This window comes from Haliotis rufescens, unplaced genomic scaffold (genome assembly GCF_023055435.1).
Source record: "Haliotis rufescens isolate VD_foot unplaced genomic scaffold, xgHalRufe1.0.p SCAF_1, whole genome shotgun sequence".
Classification (NCBI taxonomy): Eukaryota; Metazoa; Mollusca; class Gastropoda; order Lepetellida; family Haliotidae; genus Haliotis; species Haliotis rufescens.
This window is the reverse complement of record NW_025963779.1, coordinates 20,212,322-20,234,713: the sequence shown is the minus strand read 5'-3', so window position 1 is coordinate 20,234,713 and position 22,392 is coordinate 20,212,322. Positions and strand designations below refer to the sequence as shown.

Here is a 22,392-nt window from a genome sequence, read left to right as displayed (position 1 = left end):
CAGGAAGTGATTAGCATGGTATTATAGTTGTCATTTTTTTGTAATATATCCAGGCTTAAATCAAAGGCTATTACAGCTGGCATAGCCAGTTATTTGATCCGTCTTAAAATAGAGTAACTTCTCCTGTATAATCTGAAGAGATGTTTGATAATGCACTCAAATGAAATGTACCAGAAGGAGCTCTGCAATATTCTCATCCAAATCAGGAGATCAATGAACTCATTACACCCAATCCTGGTATGAATGGGTGATTACGTAGAGTACAATGTAATCTTTTTTAATTTTGGAAATACTTGAGAAACATAAAAATCATTGTGTGAATGTATGAATATCTTGATCTAATTTGACATTCTTTGAGTTTTTCCTACCAAACTGGACATCTTCGACACTATAGAAGGTGAAACAAGAAAAGAACTAAGACAATATATGATTGATCATTCTTTGTCAGCATTAACATTTTCTATGAATTCAAAACATTGGTCAAGCAAATATGTTAGAATCACCCCTGACTTATCTCAGATAATGAGACAATGACACAAGTTGTTATTCATGGGACCTGGTAGTGAAGATCGGGTTTAGAATAGGTATTCAGCCATCCATGCTGTAAGAGGCTACTAACAGGATCTGGTGCTCAGGCTCTCTGACTTGGTTGAGGCATGTCATCATATCCCAACTGCGTGAATCAATGCTCATATCAATCACTGGATTGTCTGGTCCAGACCTCTGTCATATAGCTGAAATATTGCTAAGTGTGTCGTTAAATAACAAAAAGACAAAAAAATGTTATCCAACACTTGAAAATGATCATATTAAAGAAAAAACTCTAAGAGGGCTCAAATTAATGTAGAAAATTTCCAACCTAATTAGAGAAAATGGTTGAAAACAGCTGTCAGGAAGGGTGAAGTCCTACTCCCCCTCACCTTTGTCTCTGGCTGTGCTAATTTCTAATCCCCCAAAGAAAAGTATTTTCTGAGGTGTGAGATTCAAGAAAGGGTGTTCCAAATCCTTCACCAATGTAATGCATGTATCATTTAATATTTATTTAGTCTCCTAGTTATCATGTGATTAGTCTACCCAGTTATTGACATTGTCATGCAGTTTTGCACACACAAAACACCTTCCAACTTGAAGCTGTTTATCCACTGAGCCAAACATTAAATGATGAGCCTATTTTGTGACTGACAAAACAATGCTTGTTTTGTTACATTTTATAAAAAAATATTCCCAGAAGATTGTACCAGTATAATGTAATGAATAAGCTTTTATTGTGATTTTAAGAGCCAGGTTTAATATTTATTTTTCCAAATATTTTGAATGTTGTTATATTTGGTTTATTGGTATATGCAGCCTACAGTATCCACAACATAGACTACGTATCAATTTTTCAAGACTACGACTTGGAATGAAAGGTTGACTGATGCCTCTGACTGAATCCAAATGGAATCAATTGGTGTTTAGCATTACTCAACCTATCAAGGTCAATGACCACTAAATACTTCATTTGGCAGTGTTCATATAAAGGTAACATCCGTACAGAAATTGATCTTGCGAAACATGATATACAAAAATAATAATCATTTGCAAATACACACATGGTAATGAAAACAAATCAAAGGGAAATCATTATGAGTGGTACACTGGGTCAGTTGCTCGCCTTCAGTAGAGACAATCAGAACATAATGCACAGCAAGCTGAACTCTCAAACTGCCACTCCTAAAGATATAAAACAAACCTTGTATAGTTTGATTCTAAATAAGATTCTATAAGATGCTATAGATATTAGAGTGCTGTTGTTTGTGATAGTTTGTTCCTCGGTGTGCTCATTGGTTAGTGTCTACTTCAAGCTTTCTTTTTGCCATTGAAATTCATTGTAAACTTTTTGTTGTTTCTTCAAAGCGATTTATGTCCAAAAGTTATTTACAAACATTCTTTCAATATTACAGGAACTACAGCTCTGTATTTTGTAACATACATTAGCTAAATGATTTTGCCAAAGAAAGAAATGTTTTCTTATAGCTTTAGCTAACCTGAACTGGAAGTTATAGAATATGTGCCCTGACTCTTTGTCATCAGTCCATCATTGTAAACTTATACATTTAGACATATCCATAAAACCCTTTTAAGACCCTGAACATCATGAAGCTAAAAGTTTGCATAGATGATACCATATGAAACAATGGTGTCTCTAAAATTTGCCCACAAATACAATTTTTACAAATGGATAATCATTAAGGAATATATATTCAGCATTTTGTGTAAAATATTCCAGTTACTTGTTTTTACATTATCTTGATTTACCATTTATTATTCAACTTTCCAATAGTCAACTTTCCCTTTATGTCGAGCAATCTTCCTGCAGCTCCAGCCCTTGGTGTCTACATTTCATAACTTTTGAGGTACAATCGAGCATGCTCTTTCTACCAAGATTTTAAAGAGCGCTGTTCATGTAACAACTCTTTCTGTGAAGTTCTTTGATCAGGGTTACAGCACTCAAGGCCGCAGTAAAGGTTTCATGGTAGACATGTGGAAGACATTTCCAAATTTGACGCACCAATGACAAAAATGATGTCCGATGCAATTCCCTGTTTTGACCTGTGCCATATGCTCCCATGTATTTTCAGGTGAACAAATCACTTGCCTTGTTTGTGATGGGTGCCACAAGTGGGGCAGTATACACTCACCTTTTCGCAAACACCTGGTATCATCACTATTTGATAGTGATTCATGAACACATGCTATGATATATTTGGAATCGTACAATCGCCTACAATATTTCAAATATTCTAGAAACAAGTCAGTCTTGTGATAGTGATGTGACCTTTTGAAGTAGAGGCATTGTTAGTTACTGGCCGATCTAATTCAAGTAGTTTCCAAAGTCATGGTAGAGTTTCAGAAGAGGGATGCCAGCAACTCAGACTAATTGTGTGTCCAAACAAGTTTGCCATTGATTGAGGTCACTCAAATACTACTCTGTTTGTCTGTCAACACAAATTTGATCTGGATCAATCTAGCAGTGAATGATTACCCTTAATTACAAAGAAACAATGTTTCAGTTTCACACAGGGCGCCAAATTGCAGCGTCTAGACCTTCAATGAGACAGTACACCAGAATGTGGAGCACAATCCCTCTGAAACATTTAGGTGTTAAATCCGACAATGGTCATTACATAGTTATGAAATAATTTGCTGACATCATTTTGGTCACTTTGAAATGTAGACCTGCAGTATAAAGAGTGAAACACAAGGAACAGGGAGCTGCAAGTCCCTTGTCCACCTTAGCATGACAATGATGTGGGCATCCATTGCCTGACAGGGATCCTATAGTGCGGTGTCCTCACACTTCCAGTAATTCCGAGGGAAAAGAATTAGGTGGGTTGACTTTGCTAACCACTGTGCATGATCCCACTTTTGATTTCTTACAGGTTACCGAAACCTGAACAGATATTACAGGATGGTCATGGGTGATCCGTAAATGAGGTGATGTGGGTGGGAATTTACTGGGAACCCGTAATGCAATGATTGAACTCACTGGTTCTTCACATAAGGAACCTATAATGCAATGATTGATCTCACCGGTACTTCACTTTAGGAACCTATAATGCAATGATTGAACTCACTGGCACTTCACTTTAGGAACCTATAATGCAATGATTGAACTCAGTGACACTTCACTTCAGGAACCTATAATGCAATGATTGAACTCACTGGCACTTCACTTTAGGAACCTATAATGCAATGATTGAACTCAGTGACACTTCACTTCAGGAACCTATAAAAGAAATAATGGTAACATATTTCTGCTTCTTTAACAGACAGTATAGGTCTGATGAATACTGAACAAAAGGTTTTATTCGCTCAGATACTATAATCTATACCTTTCACCTGTAATTTCTTGCATTCCAGAAGAATACATCATAAAGTTTTCAAATTAGGAATTAGTCATTGTTCAACATATAATATTTCCAGCCTAATACATCTGTATTGCTCAATATTCTATGTTGCAATTCTTCCTCTACAAGAACACAATGCGTTCCTTGGTGTTGTATGAAGCGCTGTCATAGCCCCTTGCACCCACACACACTCCACACACTGATGCACAGATTGATATTGATTTGACTGTACTGTCTTTGACACAGTTTGAAGTATAATGTGGAGTATAACACATTTTGTAGACATCTCATTTAATTCCTTGTCAAGCTGTTGCCAGTGTTGGTACAACAAACCTTCCGTTTAGAATTCTTCATCAATAATTCAGAAAGCACATCTTCAAGTCTTGCATGTTGCACTTTGAAAATTTGTTGAATAACTCATTTCTGTTTTGTCAAAATATTTTTCTAATGTGTCATCAGATTTGATATAATAGGAGAACAGGATTGTCATAAATGTGTTTTATGAGCTTGATAGGATTAAGCCTTGTGAGAGTTTTAAGAAATTAGATGATTATTATGTGCTGGGGATGGATAATGGATAGAAGAGCTCAAAGAACTCATTTTGTGTTTAAAACGGTCTTCATCTCTGGACATATTGCCTGTGGGTAGTAGGATGTTATTTATCTATAAGTTATTACATTGAATTGACAGGGATGACTGCAGTAGTGGAAAATCACCATGAGAACATGGCCTGGACTTGATTAGAAAAATTCCCGGAATTAATCATGGATCATTGCAAACTGAATCATGGGAGTTTCAGTTGAATTTTTTTCTATCTATTCCTGTCTAAAATTTTGGGATATTATTGCATTTTGGATTTGCCCAGTGCGTTCTAAGTAATGAAATGCTCATCACGTGATAATTGAATCTCAGGTTTGTTGAATGAGGGCTGCAGCTGAAGTTAGGCAAATAAAATCAATATTGATAGCAGAAACTGTAAAGAAATGTGGGGTTAATGGGACAGTTATCAAACGTCTCATCATCAAGACAAACATTATGAGTCTTCATAATTTATATAGGGCCCTGTTGTATTGTCACCTCTTTGCATGATTTCTCCCCCTGTCAGCATCTACCAACAGTATCGGGAAGATGGCTATTTAAAGAATCAATCACACTTTTGTCTGATGTTCGTCTGAATGATCTCTTTATTTGGTATTAGGGATGAGGAAAATTAATTCTGTATGTAAGAATCTCAGGCGTTGGCAAGGTTGATGTTGTAGAAATGAAAATGGCATGAGTTTGAATAGGCTTAATTAGCACTGCTGCAGTTGTTTTGTACTAGATTAGGCACAATATGGTATTTGGAAAGCTAATTAATATATTGTTACTCTCACAAGGTGAGGTTCTGTTTGAAGGACTGTTGTCTTATGATCAAAAATTCCAGAAATAGAACTTGGTAGCTGGAAATAATAAGTTATCAAGACGCCTGTTTGGGCAAAACAGAATGTGTATTTGGAATTGCTATTATAGATGGTAAAATAACAATACATGAAAGAATCATGAAATGATCAAGATTTTCAAATTGATAGTCAGACTGTATTATCATGGTATAATGTTTACTACAAAACATTGATTGATATTCTTTGTCTGCAAATTATCAAAGACGAAGTTATTCAGTCAGCTCATAGAATTGTGATCACCTTTGTTTTTTGGATGCTGAGCTACAAAAGGAAAGAACACCACACCCTGCTAGAAAATTGACCAATATCTTACACATCCGTGCAAGTTTCCTGCACTGGACAAACATGAGTTAAGAGGCATCTGATGATGACAACCATTGAGAGTTCAATCAGTTTTCTTTAAATTTGATTGAAAGATTTATCCTTGAGAATTGCACAGTCATTAGCAATAGCCTGTGGATCCCCGACTACTTCCTGTTGAGTGTACAAACAGACCATACACAGTTGTCGCTTGGCAATAAGATACTCATTAGTGACAGTTTTGCATTGTTGAGTTTTATGCTATTTCAAACCTATATACATTATTTAAGCTTGCTTGTTGTGCTTGGATATTTGTTGGTAAAATTAATAAATAGTTATAGTTTTTGAACAGTTCACAGTGACATGGATAGGTGTGACACTGTTATCATTCAGGTGGACTTGAGCATCCATTACTGAGATGATGCAAGGCATCTTGCTTATCATTATGAGAGATTCCTTGCTTGTTCCATCATGTACGTAGGATTCCTGGTAAGAATAGCTACCCGGCAACATATGCTTGTCATTACAAGCGTCTAAAGGATCGGATGGTCAGACGTTATCAGCGTTTATCGTTGATCATGATATTAATCATTGCACATGGGTTAAAAAATCATTAAGTCTGAGGTCACGCAATCTCACGAAGTGTTTCGACTACTCAGTAAAGTAAAACTAAGGAATGAAAAAAAAGCTCAGAAAGAAAAGTAATTTACAAACCTCTTTGACTTACCAAGAAATCAGTCCGTAAGACCATGACTGATGGACACTGATGGAAGTTTTAGTTACACCAATATTCCGATGCATCGTCATACTTGACCCACGATACGATACACGATACACGTGGGCCTATTTATCAAAGTTTACAACCTGGAATTTGATTTTGTTAAGTGCTTTTGATTGGACTTTTGCGTAGACTTGTTAGTCCAGCCAAAATATAACTTCGTAATTCCAGCCTAGTTTGGCGCAAGGATGGAAATTGGACTCTTGCTTTGGGAAGATGGGGTATTTCTGATATTAGAATTGAGATATTATACACTGGATTGTCGAAGATTAGGCATTTTCTATATTACAGAAACCACATAGAATGGGAAACAAAAGCTATTGACCATTAAACTATGAAAAATAAATACCATGGCCAACCTTTCAGTCTTGATACCAAGACATTATATAAACTATCCAGATAATTTAGGTAACCCTTTGACCTTAATTCTTAGATCAAATATTGAATTTGTGATTACTTTCTGATAGGTATCTATAAGATCACTTTGCGCATTTAAGATCTAATTAACCTAATTCGACAGACGTTTACACTAATTTGAATGTTAAAGTTTGGGCCTAAATTCGGTTGTCTGTACTCTGACATAATCAACAGATTTGATTATCTGAAACCATCATCCACATTAAGGTATCTGTTTAGTATCTCTGATCACTGTACAAGCGCTTTTGGGGATCGTTAAATGAAAGATGATAAGTGTGTTTTGGACACTGTATCGGCAAGACCCATATTTTATGCTGTAGGGCAAGACCGCCTCCGTGGTCTAGTGGTAGAGCGTCCGCCCGGAGAGCGGAAGGTCCGGGGTTCGATCCCCGGCCGCGTCATACCAAAAGACGTTTAAAGATGGTACTTGTTGTTACTGTGTCTGGCGCTCGACATTAAGGGGCTAAAACAAGGACTGGTCAGCTCGGAGTCAGTATACTGTGTCTGAGTGGGGTATTCATGTTAAACTGCGACATGGTATCTCAGTGAGCTAGCACTATAAATCGGTATCAGTCCGGACTAGTACAAGCAGCCACACACACGCACGCACGCACGCACGCACGCACGCACGCACACGCACACACACACACACACACACACACACGTGCATGCACGTCGCTATATAAGTGCAATAATCTTGGACGCGACGTTAAACCCAATTTCACCTCACCTGTAGGGATGTCAACTGGTTTGTTTTTTTATCCATCGCACAAATCGAACTGTGAGGTATTTGTATGTTTGAATAAATAAATATAAATATTCAAAACACTTTCCATATTCATAAGAAATCAGACCCGTGAAGATCCGGGGTAGAATAATAGGTCTTCAGCAACCCATGCTTGCTGTGAAAAGCGACAATGCTTGTCATAAGAGGCGACTAACGGGATCGGATGGTCAGACTTGCTGACTTGGTTGATGCATGTCATCGAATCCCAATTGCGTGGATTGATGCTCATGATATTAATCACTGGATTGTCTGGTCCAGACTCGATTATTTGCACCTGCCATCATATAGCTGGAATATTACTGGGTGCGGCAAAACAACAAACAAACAAACATAAGAAATCATTGTACGATTCCATCTATATCATGTCTTTATGAATAACTATCAAGTAGGTGCTTGCTAAAAGGTGAGCCTACCCTGCCCCATCACAGACACATACAAAGGCAAGTTAATTGTTCATCTACAAAAACATGGGAGCATTTTATATGTACAAGTCAAAACAAGGAATTGCATCGGACATCATTTCTCTCACTGATGAGTCAAATTTGGAAATGTCCTCCACATGTCTACCCTAAAATGTTTTAAAAGCTTCACTTAGGCCTTGAGTGTTATTACCCTGATCAAACAACTTTTAAGCAAGATTCATACGACACTCTTTGAGATTTTTGTAGAAAGAGCATGCTCGATTGTATTAGTAAATGTTCCAGTTGAACCGTTAAATGTTTCCGCTCCAACAAGAGGGCTTTATTTTTTTTACAGCATGTTGCTATTGATTGTACTGAGTTGACTAAGTAAATGAGGTCAGATAGCATCCATGCCATATAGCGTGACATCATGCCAAGGAACAGAATACTGCTGAAATATACCCAAATGAGGCTGTTTGACATGTGGATCATTAGAGGGAAAATGCACTTTTTGTTCATTGGGGAATCATTATGCTACTTTAGAACCATTTTTGAGTTTGTTAAAATTGGGGTCTTTCATGTTACAGACACTCTATGGAGTTCAGAGAATGATGAAGTGCTTGTGGGTGCTGATAAAATGTTCATGCTTGCAGATGCTGCTGTGGGCGTGGGGAGGCATGGCATGGGAACCTGCCTCGACCCCCTGAAGATGACACTCCAAAGCATGATGAGCGATGGCACCCTATCAAGCACTCAGAACCAAGACCAACTGATGCATATGGCACCATCGAGTTCCAAGGGGCACCCCATCCCAGCAAGGCACAGGTGTGTGAAGCTCATACTGTCGTTTTGCTCGGGGTTTTGTGTAAGGCAATACAGGAAAGAATGTGGAATATTTCACTGTTTTTTGTTGCAATCAAGGCTAAAGCTGCAAGGGCTATAGTTTGGTTTTAGTATTTGGGCTATGATGTTGTTGACAGATTTTATTGCAGTAGCATATTTATTTAGTTGTTAATACTGATAATAGTTAAGGGAAACACACAAAGTAAAAGACATACACTACAAAGAGGCATTCTGCATGATACTGGATAATAATGAACTGCAAGTTCATAAGATGTATACAGTATTTCAATGTATATCAGTCCCTTTTTCATGTACATTATTTAATTTTTTCTCGTATCTGTCGATGTTAGTTAATTTCTTACATATTTTGGAAGCTCTGTTGCAATCATTTTTGGATTTCAAGATACTCTGTTTTTTCAATTGCTTCTATCCTCAGGATCATGTTCTCCATTAAAAAGGAGATGTTTGAAAATAGGAGATGATTACTGAAATACAAAGAGGTATTGAGTTATGGTAATGGATGGATAAGCAAAAGGAGGACTTGGTGTAACATGACAATGAACAGGGTATGTTGGTGGTGTATTGTGCAAGCAACCAAGAAAGATGACGGGTAGTCAAGAAATGAACATTTGAGGTAGCTTGATCAATAATGAATCATCCCGCATTTATCACGCTCACATGCAAGGTTGGGAATTTCTCCCGCATTCATATAAAATGTAGATAAAAATATAATTTTTCAGAATACATGCTCTCTAAGGCCATTAAAATGGTCTTAAAATCATTCAAAACCAGTTTTCGCTTACCAGCTTAGCTCTGGACCCAGCGGGGCTTGCAGTCCCTGGAAGCTGGCTTCTCGCGCATTTAGACATCTAGGGGTTGACAGCTATGTTACGTCAGTAATGGGACATAGGACTTACAATTGCATTGCATATGACATGTTTATTTCCCAAGTGGAAGTGATATATTTCAACCAGAGCTGTGTTTAACTTTCTGGTGAAGGAAATAGAGATATAGGACTTTCTGGATTTGAATTATAATGCATTGGGACATGTGTTCCCCATACCAGAAATGATGCCATGAGGGAGGTTGTTTTGGCACTGAGGTTTAGATGCCTTCAGGTGCCTCATTTTGTTAGCTGGAGGAAAGGTGCTTCAATCTGCTGTGTATCTCATCAAAGGTAATGGCATCACACTGGACATGTGTGGCCGTGTGTTTCTGAGGCCTTCTAGAAATTGTCATGATGGGGCTCCCTCTGGTTTCACAAGTACTTGCACACACTTTTCTAGTTAATCTAAGTAATCCTCAAGACAAATTTAGTATTAAGATCTATTTGTGAGACAAATTGTTTTTCTACTGTTCCCAAAAGCTACAATGAATGACAACACAACACATTCAACAGTGTGCAATACACTGTGGAATTCACTGACCTTTTCTATACTTTAAACTATGCTACCCAGAGGGCTGCACAATCTCACAATTACAGCTGGACACTGCTAAGGTAAAAGAATATCTTTTTTATTGAGACTTTAAATAAAGGATATATACAATGTTCCCATTTCATTTAGAATGTGGTTGAATTAAAATACATTTTTTTCATAACTTAAATTTATCCCAAATAACATTCCATGCAGATCTAACTGGACACTTATACTAAGATATCAAAGTAAAATTAATAACAGTTTGATGTAGATGGCTTTTCATTTGTGTTGTGTACTGGGTTTTTTAGAATTTGGGATAAAAAAAAGCCTGAGTAAATTTTATTATGAGCTTTATCTATTGTAATCATCTGATCATTCTCTGATTGTAATTGAGATATTATCATAGTAATTGGTAATTTTTGCCTGCCAACCATCCATACCACCTTCTCATACGCCAATATTACAAATACCATTATGGATTTTAATAATTTCCAGCTGTTTCACAGCAACTATGAATTTTGAACATTAGAAATCATGCATTCAATTAGCATTACTTGTCAGTAGCTGTGGAAGTCAGACATGATGGCTACCACTTTAAATACCAATTGCAAAACATCACCTGATTGATCTCGAAGGAAGATCGGCTTCAGATGACCATCAAGTGGTTCAATATTACGATATTGAACAGTTGAATATTTTTTATATATCACTGCATCACAGAACATATGTTTCAGGACAATAGATATATCATTGTTTAGTCGAAAAGATTTATTGTCAATACACAAGCGAGAACTTAACAGATGAAGGTGAAGATGCCCTTGGTGAACTGTCTGTAAGTGGTACTGTATCATGCAATGTACAGTTCACCACATGACAAGTTCACATGATGCATGCACTTGCTACATATAGCAGTTTCAGGTTGGGCCAGCTGGCCAGCTCATCTAGCAGATTAGTGAAAGAAGACCAGTTGAAAAGATCACTAATGTATTGTCAGTACCGTGCTGTGAGATGTCTGTTCAGAGAGTTGCAGGGAGCAGTGATGATAGATGCAGGATTAACATTAATTTGGGCAAACTTGTTCAAGATAAGACAGTTATAGAATCAGCACCACCAATAAAACTATCGATTGAAATCCTTGTAACCTTAGATAAACACATGAGAAATATCTGAAGCAAATGCAAATAAACTTTACTTGAAAAGCAAACATTCCAAGATGAAGCAATCTTCCTTTTTGGTTACACTATTTCTTGAGGGGGAACTTGAATCCCATTGAGCTCAACTTGGCCCTGTAACTGGGAATTCATGGAGGCAGTTCATGGAATTAGTTAAGTGATAGTTTTACAGGAATATCAGTTATAGGCATGAATCTAGCTTGCTGTATTGATTATTCATAGGATTTCAATATATATATCCTTTTGCTAGATATATTACGGGATTGAATTGTAAATGAAAGAAGTGATTTCATTTATATATTCTCTGGCATGACAGTATGTTTATTTCAGGACCCCAATGGAGGCTAGTCATCAGTGAATTGATTTTGTGTGTAACATGATTACTGCTGACCGAGCAGTTAGAGGCCATTATACTCTTACAGATGTCTTTTGTATTTGTGTTACAACACTATCAGTTTGTAATCCCGGTCATTGATCACTTATTAGGTTGCTAAACTGTCTATTTACCCAGAGCAATAGGTCAACAATGACTACAAAGATGTCTCCCAATGATAAATTATTGTATTGACAAGCAGTGTTTATTGCTAGGAGCACCGCCTCAGAGTAGTGTAATGTGTTCAACAATATGCAATCAAGATATTCCGTGTAGGAGGTTTCCCTGTATGTTTTTAACATCTGGGTTCATGGGAATGGCAGTCATCCAGTATTGCAGGGGTATATATATATGCTAAGTAATTGGGTAGGGACCAGTCACACCAGTTGACAACAGTGGGGGCATCCATATGTTCTTTTCACCATATCTGTAGATGACATCAAGAGGGATGGTAAAATATTCCTCTAGCACTGGATGAGTTGCTAACAGTAGACATTTTGAGATACTGGGGAAGGTTTGACCAGATATGATACACTGGCTTTGGGAATGCAAACCTAAACCAGTATGTCTGATAATAGGTGAAGGCTAGGGAAACTAGGTACTACGCTATTTCGTAAAGTCTGTTCAATTCTATGACATTTAACCAATTCAAGTTTTCCTTCATTCAAATGTGTGTTAGAACACCATGTCATAAAGGCATTATCTCAGATTATTTCAATTCATTTGCCTATGTTTTCAAATGTAAAATACTGAGCATAACTGTCACACAAATGTTATCCATCTTCTCTGAAATGTTTACTGACAAATAGATGAGAACACCAGAAATAATTTGTTTCTGTTGGTCAATATGTCATTGTAACAAACTTTCTGATTTGCTGCAGTAAACCAGTTATTGCATAACGTGAAGAGATTTTCCCATGGATTTCATTAACTGAGTTGGAAACTTTCACTCATGTAACATATAATTCCAGCACTAGAAAGCTGTAAATTTTATTTGGAAGGGACAACATTTCTCCTGGAACCATCATCAATGCATAATATCCATTTTTAAGACATTTGAACAGCTTCATACTGTGAAGAGTTCGACTTCTGCTGAAATTTTATATTTGAACGATCAAAGAAAAAATACTTTCATTCACAAAACGATGTAAAGAATTGAGATCTTGTCAGAATTACTATAAGTAGACGTAGGGCATATTCAATCATCCAACATTTAAATGAAATTTATTTTGTTTCTCCTTGACTGAATCGATCTGGTGCCATTTGTGTGCCCCAGGAGACCAGGACGAAGTCAGTGATAGAAACCATTACCTTTTCCTCTGAACAGCTCCTGTAATTTGCACACACATTCTCATCAGTATCTTCATTGCAATAATGAGATGGCCAACACAGAAAATATGAGCAATGGCTGCCCGATCAGACGTGTAAATCCCCACTAGAGTTATTTTCTGGTCTTGCCGAATATTAGCTTGTCATGACTGAAGTATACTGATTTCATTTGACGCCTATATTGACTTGCCTGTCACTGTGGATTAATCTGATGTTGACTGATGGGTCGCTGGTGGACATCGCTGGAAGTGGTCTATATTATTACTGACATAGAGGGTTGACCTGGCTCATTATGATAGCTCCTGGGGGGTACATGGTTACACCACATTTATGGGTCACAATCCAAGCCCAGTACCCCTTGATTGGAGGGACACTAATTTTTATCCTAAAGATTATTGCCCTGGATGATGTTCCTGGCTGCATTTTGTGGGAGTAATCAGTGATGAATGGGCCCTGTCCAGGAAGAGAGACTATTCTTGGCTGTACACATCCTCCTGGACACAGGTCCTTGAGAGTGTGTACATCATTGTATTATGTAGATACACGGATTGCAGCTGTTGGGCGTGTATGTAATTGTGTGTGTCAGTTTGTACTTTCTGGAATGCTGTGATTTATTTTTAATGGAATCCTTTCTGTCAGTTCTGATGTTGACTTCAAGATAAAAGCTTATGTCACTCTTTATTAAAAGACATGAAAGCAATGCTGGAACAAATTGAATTTACCTCACTTACAACGATTGTTTTGACATCCTCGAATGTGGAAAAATTGTGTTTTTACGTGTTTGACCCATTTCAGGCTTGACCTATTAGAGGTATTTTATTATGAGTATTTTACCACAGACTGGATTACATTTATTCATCTGTGAAATTGCCAATATATATCATTCCCCAGAATGACATTTCCCTTTTCATGATTAAATGTCAGACTAATTTAGCAACACATTTTCAAGCATCTTTCTATGTGAGAAATGACTTTGTTTACTACTGCAGGGTACTGAGATGGACCTGGGGCCCCCCACAACGTGGTGTTTGGGTAGATGGTTATAGAGATGCCACATGTACAGGTCATTACCCTTTGATTTCCATGTTATTTTCTGTTATTCTTGACATTTGTTAAGTTTTTTCAGAAGAATATTTATACAAGTATTTCATCATAAATTTGGATAAGGATAAGTAATTTTTTGTCCCTGTGGGTTAGCTCTAAAACGGTCATCTTGCTATGTTTCAGTGTAGCTCTCAAGTGTGTTTTGGTCCCTGTGGGTTAGATCTAAAACGGTCATCTTGCTATGTTTCAGTGTAGCTCTCAAGTGTGTTTTGGTCCTTGTGGGTTAGATCTAAAACAGTCATCTTGACATGTTTCAGTGTAGCTTTCAAGTGTGTTTTGGTACATGCAAATGACCTCTGATAGGGTCATCTTGCTGTGTTTCAGTGTAGCTCTCAAGTGTGTTTTGGTCCCTGTGGCTTAGCTCTAAAACAGTCATCTTGCCATGTTTCAGTGTAGCTCTCAAGTGTGTTTTGGTCCCTGTGGCTTAGCTCTAAAACGGTCATCTTGCTATGTTTCAGTGTAGCTCTCAAGTGTGTTTTTGTCCCTTTGGGTTGGACCTAAAACTGTCATCTTGCCATGTTTCAGTGTAGCTCTCAAGTGTGTTTTGGTCCCTGTGGCTTAGCTCTAAAACGGTCATCTTGCTATGTTTCAGTGAAGCTCTCAAGTGTGTTTTGGTCCCTGTGGCTTAGCTCTAAAACGGTCATCTTGCTATGTTTCAGTGAAGCTCTCAAGTGTGTTTTGGTCCCTGTGAGTCAGCTCTGGTGGGGTTAACTTCCTATGTTTCAGTCTAGCTGCATGTTTTTCTGTCTGAGGAGAAACATGCAAGCTTCCCATATACTACTGAATTGTGTCTGAATCCTAACTGAGCAGTTGTCCAGGTCTAGGCAAGACAAAAGCTGCTCATGAGCCCTAACCCAGAATTATGGAAGAACCTGGAGACTTTGACCAATAAGTCAACAATTCCTCACTGGGGAAGCGATGGAGTCAAGCACAGGAATGTCCTGCATCACCTCCTGTGGGTTGCCTGTCATGGTTTTGATGATCATAAACAAATTAAAAGTGTTTTAACAGATATGTTTTTAAGATGTGTTAAGTATTTTGAACCTGTTGAAAATGTTCATACATTGACAAAGACTAAATTCTGTCAGTCAGAAAACATTTCATTCATGTTCCTTGACTTTGTTGGAAAGAAAGAAAAAAATCTTTCTGTGATAAATTGGATTATCTCAGTGAAGTCATGTCAAGAATTTGAATGACGGCATTATTTTGAGACAAAGTAGTTTCTTTACTTTTTTGCTTTGGGAGAAGTATTTGTCATCATCCTTCATTCTGATGGAAATAAGTAAAGGAACATGGGAATGGGAGCATGTTTTTTATGTGAACACTTCAAACACTATGATCTGTCTTATTTTTTGTTTAACTCAGCAATATTCCAGCTATATGACGGCAGTCTGTAAATAATTGAGTCTGGACTAGACAGTCCAGTGATTGACATCATGAGGGATAGGATGACATGCATCAACCAAGTCAGCAAGCCTGACCACTCGATCCCGTTAGTCGCCTCTTAGGACAAGCATAGTCGCCTTTTGTGGAAAACATAATAATCTTGAACGTGGCATTATACACCATTTGGACTTACAGTAACTGTCTTATCTTGTCCAAATTAGTATGATATACATTGTAGCACAATTTATACTTGAATATAGAAGCGACAAGACCATTCCGTAACTATAAGCAATCTCTGCTGAAAGCAAAGTCCATTGTATAATTCCAACTATATCATAAGCAGGTGTTCAGGAATCACTATCAAATAGTGATGATACCAGGTGTACACGAAAAGGTGAGCGTATCCTGCCGCACCACTGGCCCCTATCACAAACACATGCAAAGGCGAGTCAGTTGTTCATCTTAAGAAATGATTCCAATTTTCAGTAGATATCATGCAAGTTAACTTTGGACTTGAATCTGGAATTTGCCCATGAAGAACTAAGCATGTATGGATAGATTACTGACTTTTTGAATGACGGTGTTAACACCAGCAAACCCCTTCTCCCCAAAATTAGGAAAAACAATTTTAATTTCTTCCAGATACAAGAACATATAAATCATAGACTATGTTTGAACAGGGGATTAGAAATTCCTGTGACAGTTTGAAATGATTTTGGGGACTTGACAAATTATGTTCGTTCGTATGTTTTGTGTAGTACTCAGATATTGTTCGGAAATTAATTCAAACACTACTATTTGTCATTATAAACATAAGAGGAGTTAAGGTATGGACAATGGAATAACAAAATTTGGTCAGTAGTAACATTAAAACAACAGCAATAATTGATCTTTTAACAAAATTGATCTGTTCTATGGGTAACGAGTTAATAGTGTTTAGATAACGGATCCGGTAATAGGATGTACACTATTGACAGTTTACAGAGTGTAAATCACTAAAAGTTGTTTTGCGAAAAACTCTCATCTTTCCTCAGACTGCTTAAAAAAATTAATAAGCAAATAAAGAGAAGCAATTGGCTATTTTATAAGGGAAACTCAAACACATCAGAGACAAACACAGCTTATTGGATTATGAATTGAACTTAATGTGTATGACTGTGGCAAAGCAAAGGGTCTATGTGGACATATGTTCTACAACTACTGTCAAAATTGAAACCTTGGAACAGTAGGTAATCTGTACTGCTTCCGATGGCAGTGTAGGCTAATGCAAACATTTCAGCATGATCTCATATTAGAGCAATAACATACTAATTAAATTTGTGGATAAACTGATGCTGGACAGAAAAGATTTATGCAAGAGGAATGCATGATGTGTAGGCATAGTTGTTGCGAGGGGATAGTTGAATGCTGATTGGTATTCTTAACACCCTAAGGGAATAGAGAGCGAGACTATTGTACAGACAACTAGTGCAAATTGAGATTGCCCCTTTGTGCTGTCATTATGAGTGTTTCCTAGAAATTGTTTAGCTACTTTGAAACAGGCAGTTAGATTAAGGAAATGGAATTAGGAAGACTGTCCTGGGAAATTGTTTTTGATCTATGTGTATGTAGATTTACACCACAGGGATAGTTGAGAAAGAATTCACTTAGATACAATTGACGGTTGGTTTTGGTTTAAGAAAAAAGTTCAGAAATTTAAGAAGCAGGTCATCTTTGTCACTTGATTGCATTAACAACTTTATGGAATGTTTGTATGAGTCAAGAATAATTATACATTCCGTACTGAACCCAACAGGCATCCTGGGAGTGTGTGGGTAAGTAAGGTAATTACATAAAGTGAATAATGTCATTTGGACACGGCTACCAGAACGTATTCTTTCTATACTAGATGAAAACTCTATGTTACTTCCAAGTGAACACCTAATCATATATGAAAGTCCAAACAAGTTCTTCCTCCTCAATAACAAATCCCCTTGGAGGTTTAATCTGTGGTGATAACTGACAATCCTCAGTCAACAAGAATGACTCGCATGACTCCACACAAGCAGAAGTGTAAGCACATGTTGGTAACTGTCCAACTGTAATTAATATACAAGTAATTACTCTTGATGAGGTCAATATGCGAAACAAGGACCTGAGGACCCGACCCCTGAGGTGGTCTGACTGGACTGAGGCAGCTTGTGTTTGTAGTCCTTCCAAGAGACAAATCATTATTCAGTGTTCAAATGGCTGCTTGTGTCTGTAGTCCTTCCAAAAGACAAACATTCAGTATTAAAATGGCCACTTGTGTCAGTAGTCCTATCAAAAGACAAACATTCAGTGTTAAAATTGCTGCTTGCGTCTGTAGTACTTCCAAAAGACAAATCATTATTCAGTGTTAAAATGGCTGCTTGCGTCTGTAGTACTTCCAAAAGACAAATCATTATTCAGTGTTAAAATGGCTGCTTGCGTCTGTAGTACTTCCAAAAGACAAATCATTATTCAGTGTTGAAATGGCCGCTTGTTTGTCTGTAGTCATCCCAAAAGACAAATCATTATTAAGTACTATAATGGCCGCTTGTGTCAGTAGTCCTTCCAAAAGACAAATCTTTATTCAGTGTTAAAATGGCCGTTTGTATCAGTAGTCCTTCCAAAAGTCAAATCATTTATTCAGTGTTAAAATGGCCGCTTGTGTTTGTAGTACTTCGAAAAGACAAATCATTATCCAGTGTTATATTGGCCGTTTGTGTCCGTAGTCCTCCCAAAAGACAAATCATTATTCCGTGTTATAATGGCCGCTTGTGTCAGTAGTCCTTCCAAAAGACAAATCATTATTAAGTGTTAAAAAGGCCGCTTGTGTCTGTAGTCCTCCCAAAAGACAAAGCACTATTCAGTTTTACAATGGCCACTTGTGTCTAGTCCTACACCATACACACTACATTCCTGCTGTATCATCAGTCATCTTCTCATGTAAGTCAGAATCCTGCCACTATTCCAGGATGAATTTTGCTGTTGCAAGAGTTCTGGTACGTCAGGTGCTCAAAACTGCCTATCCATCTGGCTGCTTATATTAGGAGTGTTTACTTGATACATATCAGATTCAGAATGACAGCCTGGAACTGACAACATTGTGTTTCAATGAAGATTTCAAAGCCCAATTTTACATCTCTTTAATGTTAATTTGCAGTATGTCAGATTGAGCAGCTTTGACACACGCCCTGAGCAGGTTCTCCATCTCCTGCAAAAACATTGGGGCCTTGACTTACCCAAGTTGCTCATCACTGTACATGGTGGCATCCTCAACTTTGACCTCCAACCCAAGCTGAAGCGAGTGTTCCGCAAGGGCCTCCTCAAGGCTGCAAAGACAACCGGAGCATGGATAGTCACAGGTGGAACAAATACAGGTAACTACAGGAAGATCCTGATGTTTGTGTCACCTCTGCAAACTGATTATCCTCTTTTAATTTTTGGGATGAATTAAGTGAAGCTATCAACTTTCCTTATGTGCACGACTTTTACAAAACTTGCTTTGCCAAACTTAGGCAGCTGATTTTTACTTTATTGCTGAATAATTAACTTTGCTTAAGGGGATCATGTTATTTATTTTTGAAATTTTCTTTCAGTTATCTAGGGTAGGCAACATTTTTCTGTCACATGGGAATATGACATAGATCCTGTATTGTCAATAACAATCTGTTCAATGTCAAAATTGCTTTTGCAAAATGTGCAGAACCTAAACTGCAATATATTTCTATGACTTTGGACAGCATAACACTGAAAAACCTGAAGCAACTTCTTTTCCCACACATGCCGTGTTCATCAGTTATACTGAATGCTTGTTAATACTTTCCTGTAATAGACATTGGTTCAGCTGTGCTCCCAGGTATGTAATTCTCACTTTGTAGCAGTAAGTCACAGTCGTGACGGAGGATCCTGTTTCACTGATCAGTACCTACCCTAGATCCTGTTTCCCCTGGTACATATCTAGCTTCCAGCTTTGTATTGGTCTTCACTCAGTTTTATTTAATTATGTTAGCTATTATAGCGCAGTGGAATGCTCTTCATGGTTTCACATACGCTGGGAGATTTAGGGTTGTATAGTGTAGAATTGTTTTAGCATTTTGTTAGAAATATGTATTCACATAATGTTAGCATGCCAATAGGTTGCTATGAAACATTTTCTCATGATTGTAGATTTGAAAATGTAGATGTTTCCTCAAGTTTTTTATGATTTTTTTGGGCTCACCTGACTGAAGGTCAAGTGGTCTTGTCTGGCATCCACATCCGTAAACATCGTCTCCCCAGAAACCAGTAAACTAATGAATCTGAAATTTGTTTCCTCCAATGATAACACATAGATTCGTTCAATAGCTGCCATATTGAAACATCTATTAAGGACCTTCACTATGTCTGTTTTTTAAGATGTGAAGTATAATATAATATCCTTAAATGTTCCAACAATTAATATTGACCTTCATTGGACCTTTACCTTCGCTTAAATTTGAAAATGCAGTCTAGGATTAATAACAATAATTTTTTACTTATCCTGCATTACTCCTTAATGCATTTACTGCTTACCTTATGACAGAAACAGAGATATGGGATGGTCCTAGGCTGAAGAAGAAAAGTTGTTCTCAACAAGTCTACTGTCTGAAGACCAACCTCGCACAGCTGCCACGTGATCAATGGAAGTGACGTCACGTATCTTCACATTTCTGCTTGTCACCAGACAGACATGTTGTCTTCCTTTGGTCCTCAGATTTGTGGTTTGCACTTTGCTTCCACGTTACATTTCTTAGAGATTCAAGGCAGTCATTACAGTTTTCAATTCCTGGCTAGGTATTGTATTGTATATATATTATAAATACTTTTAGCTGCTAGTGGCCTTCCAATGAGTTAATACGCTTGTTATTTAACAAAATAAACTCTGTTTTTCCGATTTAAACCTTGGTTTATTTATCATGTTGCAAGTCTGCTTTTACAATACAACTTCAATTTTCATGCGTAATTTATGCTTGTGCGTTGCATTAACTGTCGTGGTAAAAAGTCATCACGCTAGAAGGATGTCGGACTCACAGCAATTTTCATGCCATCAATCCCTACATTATCACCACACAACCCTCTACTTCGGGTTGAATGTTACGTACTGTTCTCGAGACAATCAACATTCATTGCCACCGCCACGCACCAAGGCACTGGACTAAGTTCTTTACCTGTCTCTAACTTTCAGGCCTCACTGGCCTCCACTGTGACGGTTCCAGCTATGACCCTTGCATGCACATTACGGCGCTACTACCAGGCAAGCGCTGGCGCACACTTCTAACCTGTCAACGCCTTCAGACACCTCGACCTAATGGTGTACTCCGATTGCAGCGATGATGAATGCTTTGCTGGGAGTATCTATGATAGTTGCATCTCCTCAAGGCCAGCTCGTTAATGTGCCTCCCATTTTCCCGCCTGCATCTCCAATGTACACGCAGCCTCACCCATGTACGCACAGCCTACAGCACCTTACATAGATGCTATGTTTATTCTGGGTACCAGCTTGTGGATATGTGGATACTGACTTCTGCAATACTGTCTACGCCATCTACAATATATAGTCCAGCTTATCCCCGGATGTTGGAACATTCTGGGAGATGCATTATCCAGACCAGACAGGGTGGTTCACACGAAGTGGAGGCTCCACCCAGAGGCTTTTCAACTGGTGCATCAGTGGTTCGGTCAAACCATTATATTGACCTCTTTGCCATGCATCAGAACCACCATTTAGCATCCACTGGGAAGGGTTAAAAGTGTATGCTATTCCACCTCCTGTACAACTTCCCAGGGTGAAAAACAAATAAAGGCAACCAAGGACCTCGCTCTGATCTTGGTCACGTCCTGGTGGTAGCGAGGGGGTGGTTTGTACATCTCGCTGAAAACAATCCACTACCACTACCACTGCCAAAGTAAACCTACTTATCCACCCTCAAAGCTAATGGCCACACCCAACATCAGGCAGATTTCATCTGCTCGCTTGGCCCTCCTACGCTCATTCAGGTTTGAGAATCAGAAGGCCAAATTTCGTCCCCTGCTTGGGATTTGAATGTGGTACTTCAGGGTTTGTGCGCATCTCCGTTCGAGCCCCTCCACCCTTTTTCAACCTCACCAAGAAGACAATTTTTCTCTTGGCTCGAGCCACAGCAGGAAGGGTTAGCGAGTTACATGCACTCGTTATTATCCGTTTCCGTTCCAATCGTGGTACGCAGGGAGTAGTTCACCTTGGGTTATGATGGGATTTTATAGCTAAGAGTGAGCTACAGGACAACCCGACTGGTCTTTCACCATTTCAACAATCTCTATCATTATGGGGGTTGAATATAAGGAAAAACTCTTATTGTGCCCTGTGAGTGAATAAGAATTTTTATCCGATGCTCCATGTCTAGGCATGTTACACGGAAACAGTTGTTTGTTCTGTTCCCGTATCCCAGACGTCCACTACCAAAGGCTTTTGCAGCATCATATCTCTATGGTTACGCACAGTCATCCTTCAGGCATACGAGATCAGTAACCTTGATCCTCTGAGAGCGAACAATCCTCACGGCATTCGAAGTTTGGGTTCTATGGTTATTGCTCAGCAGGTGACCAACCCCCTAAGCAAATAATGAATTCCTCCTGTCCGGAGCCAGTCTTACCCGACTTTGTGTTTTGACACGCCCGTTAGCGCATGCTGATTTGTTCTTACTGATTTTTACCTGAACTTCCATGCAACTTTCATTTTCTTTCCATAGACA

General features: G+C 38.2%; 1 protein-coding gene across 6 annotated transcripts in view; it reads left to right on the top strand.

Moving 5' to 3' along the window:
* Positions 1-22,392, top strand: part of LOC124115806 (transient receptor potential cation channel subfamily M member 3-like) — a 291,914-nt gene that overhangs the window by 190,261 nt on the left and 79,261 nt on the right. For all 6 annotated transcript variants that reach the window (XM_046476937.2, XM_046476936.2, XM_046476935.2 and 3 more), the window contains 2 exons: positions 8,666-8,837; positions 18,804-19,020. In XM_046476937.2, the coding sequence (XP_046332893.2) occupies positions 8,666-8,837; positions 18,804-19,020 (389 nt within the window). The remainder of the gene's footprint in view (positions 1-8,665; positions 8,838-18,803; positions 19,021-22,392) is intronic.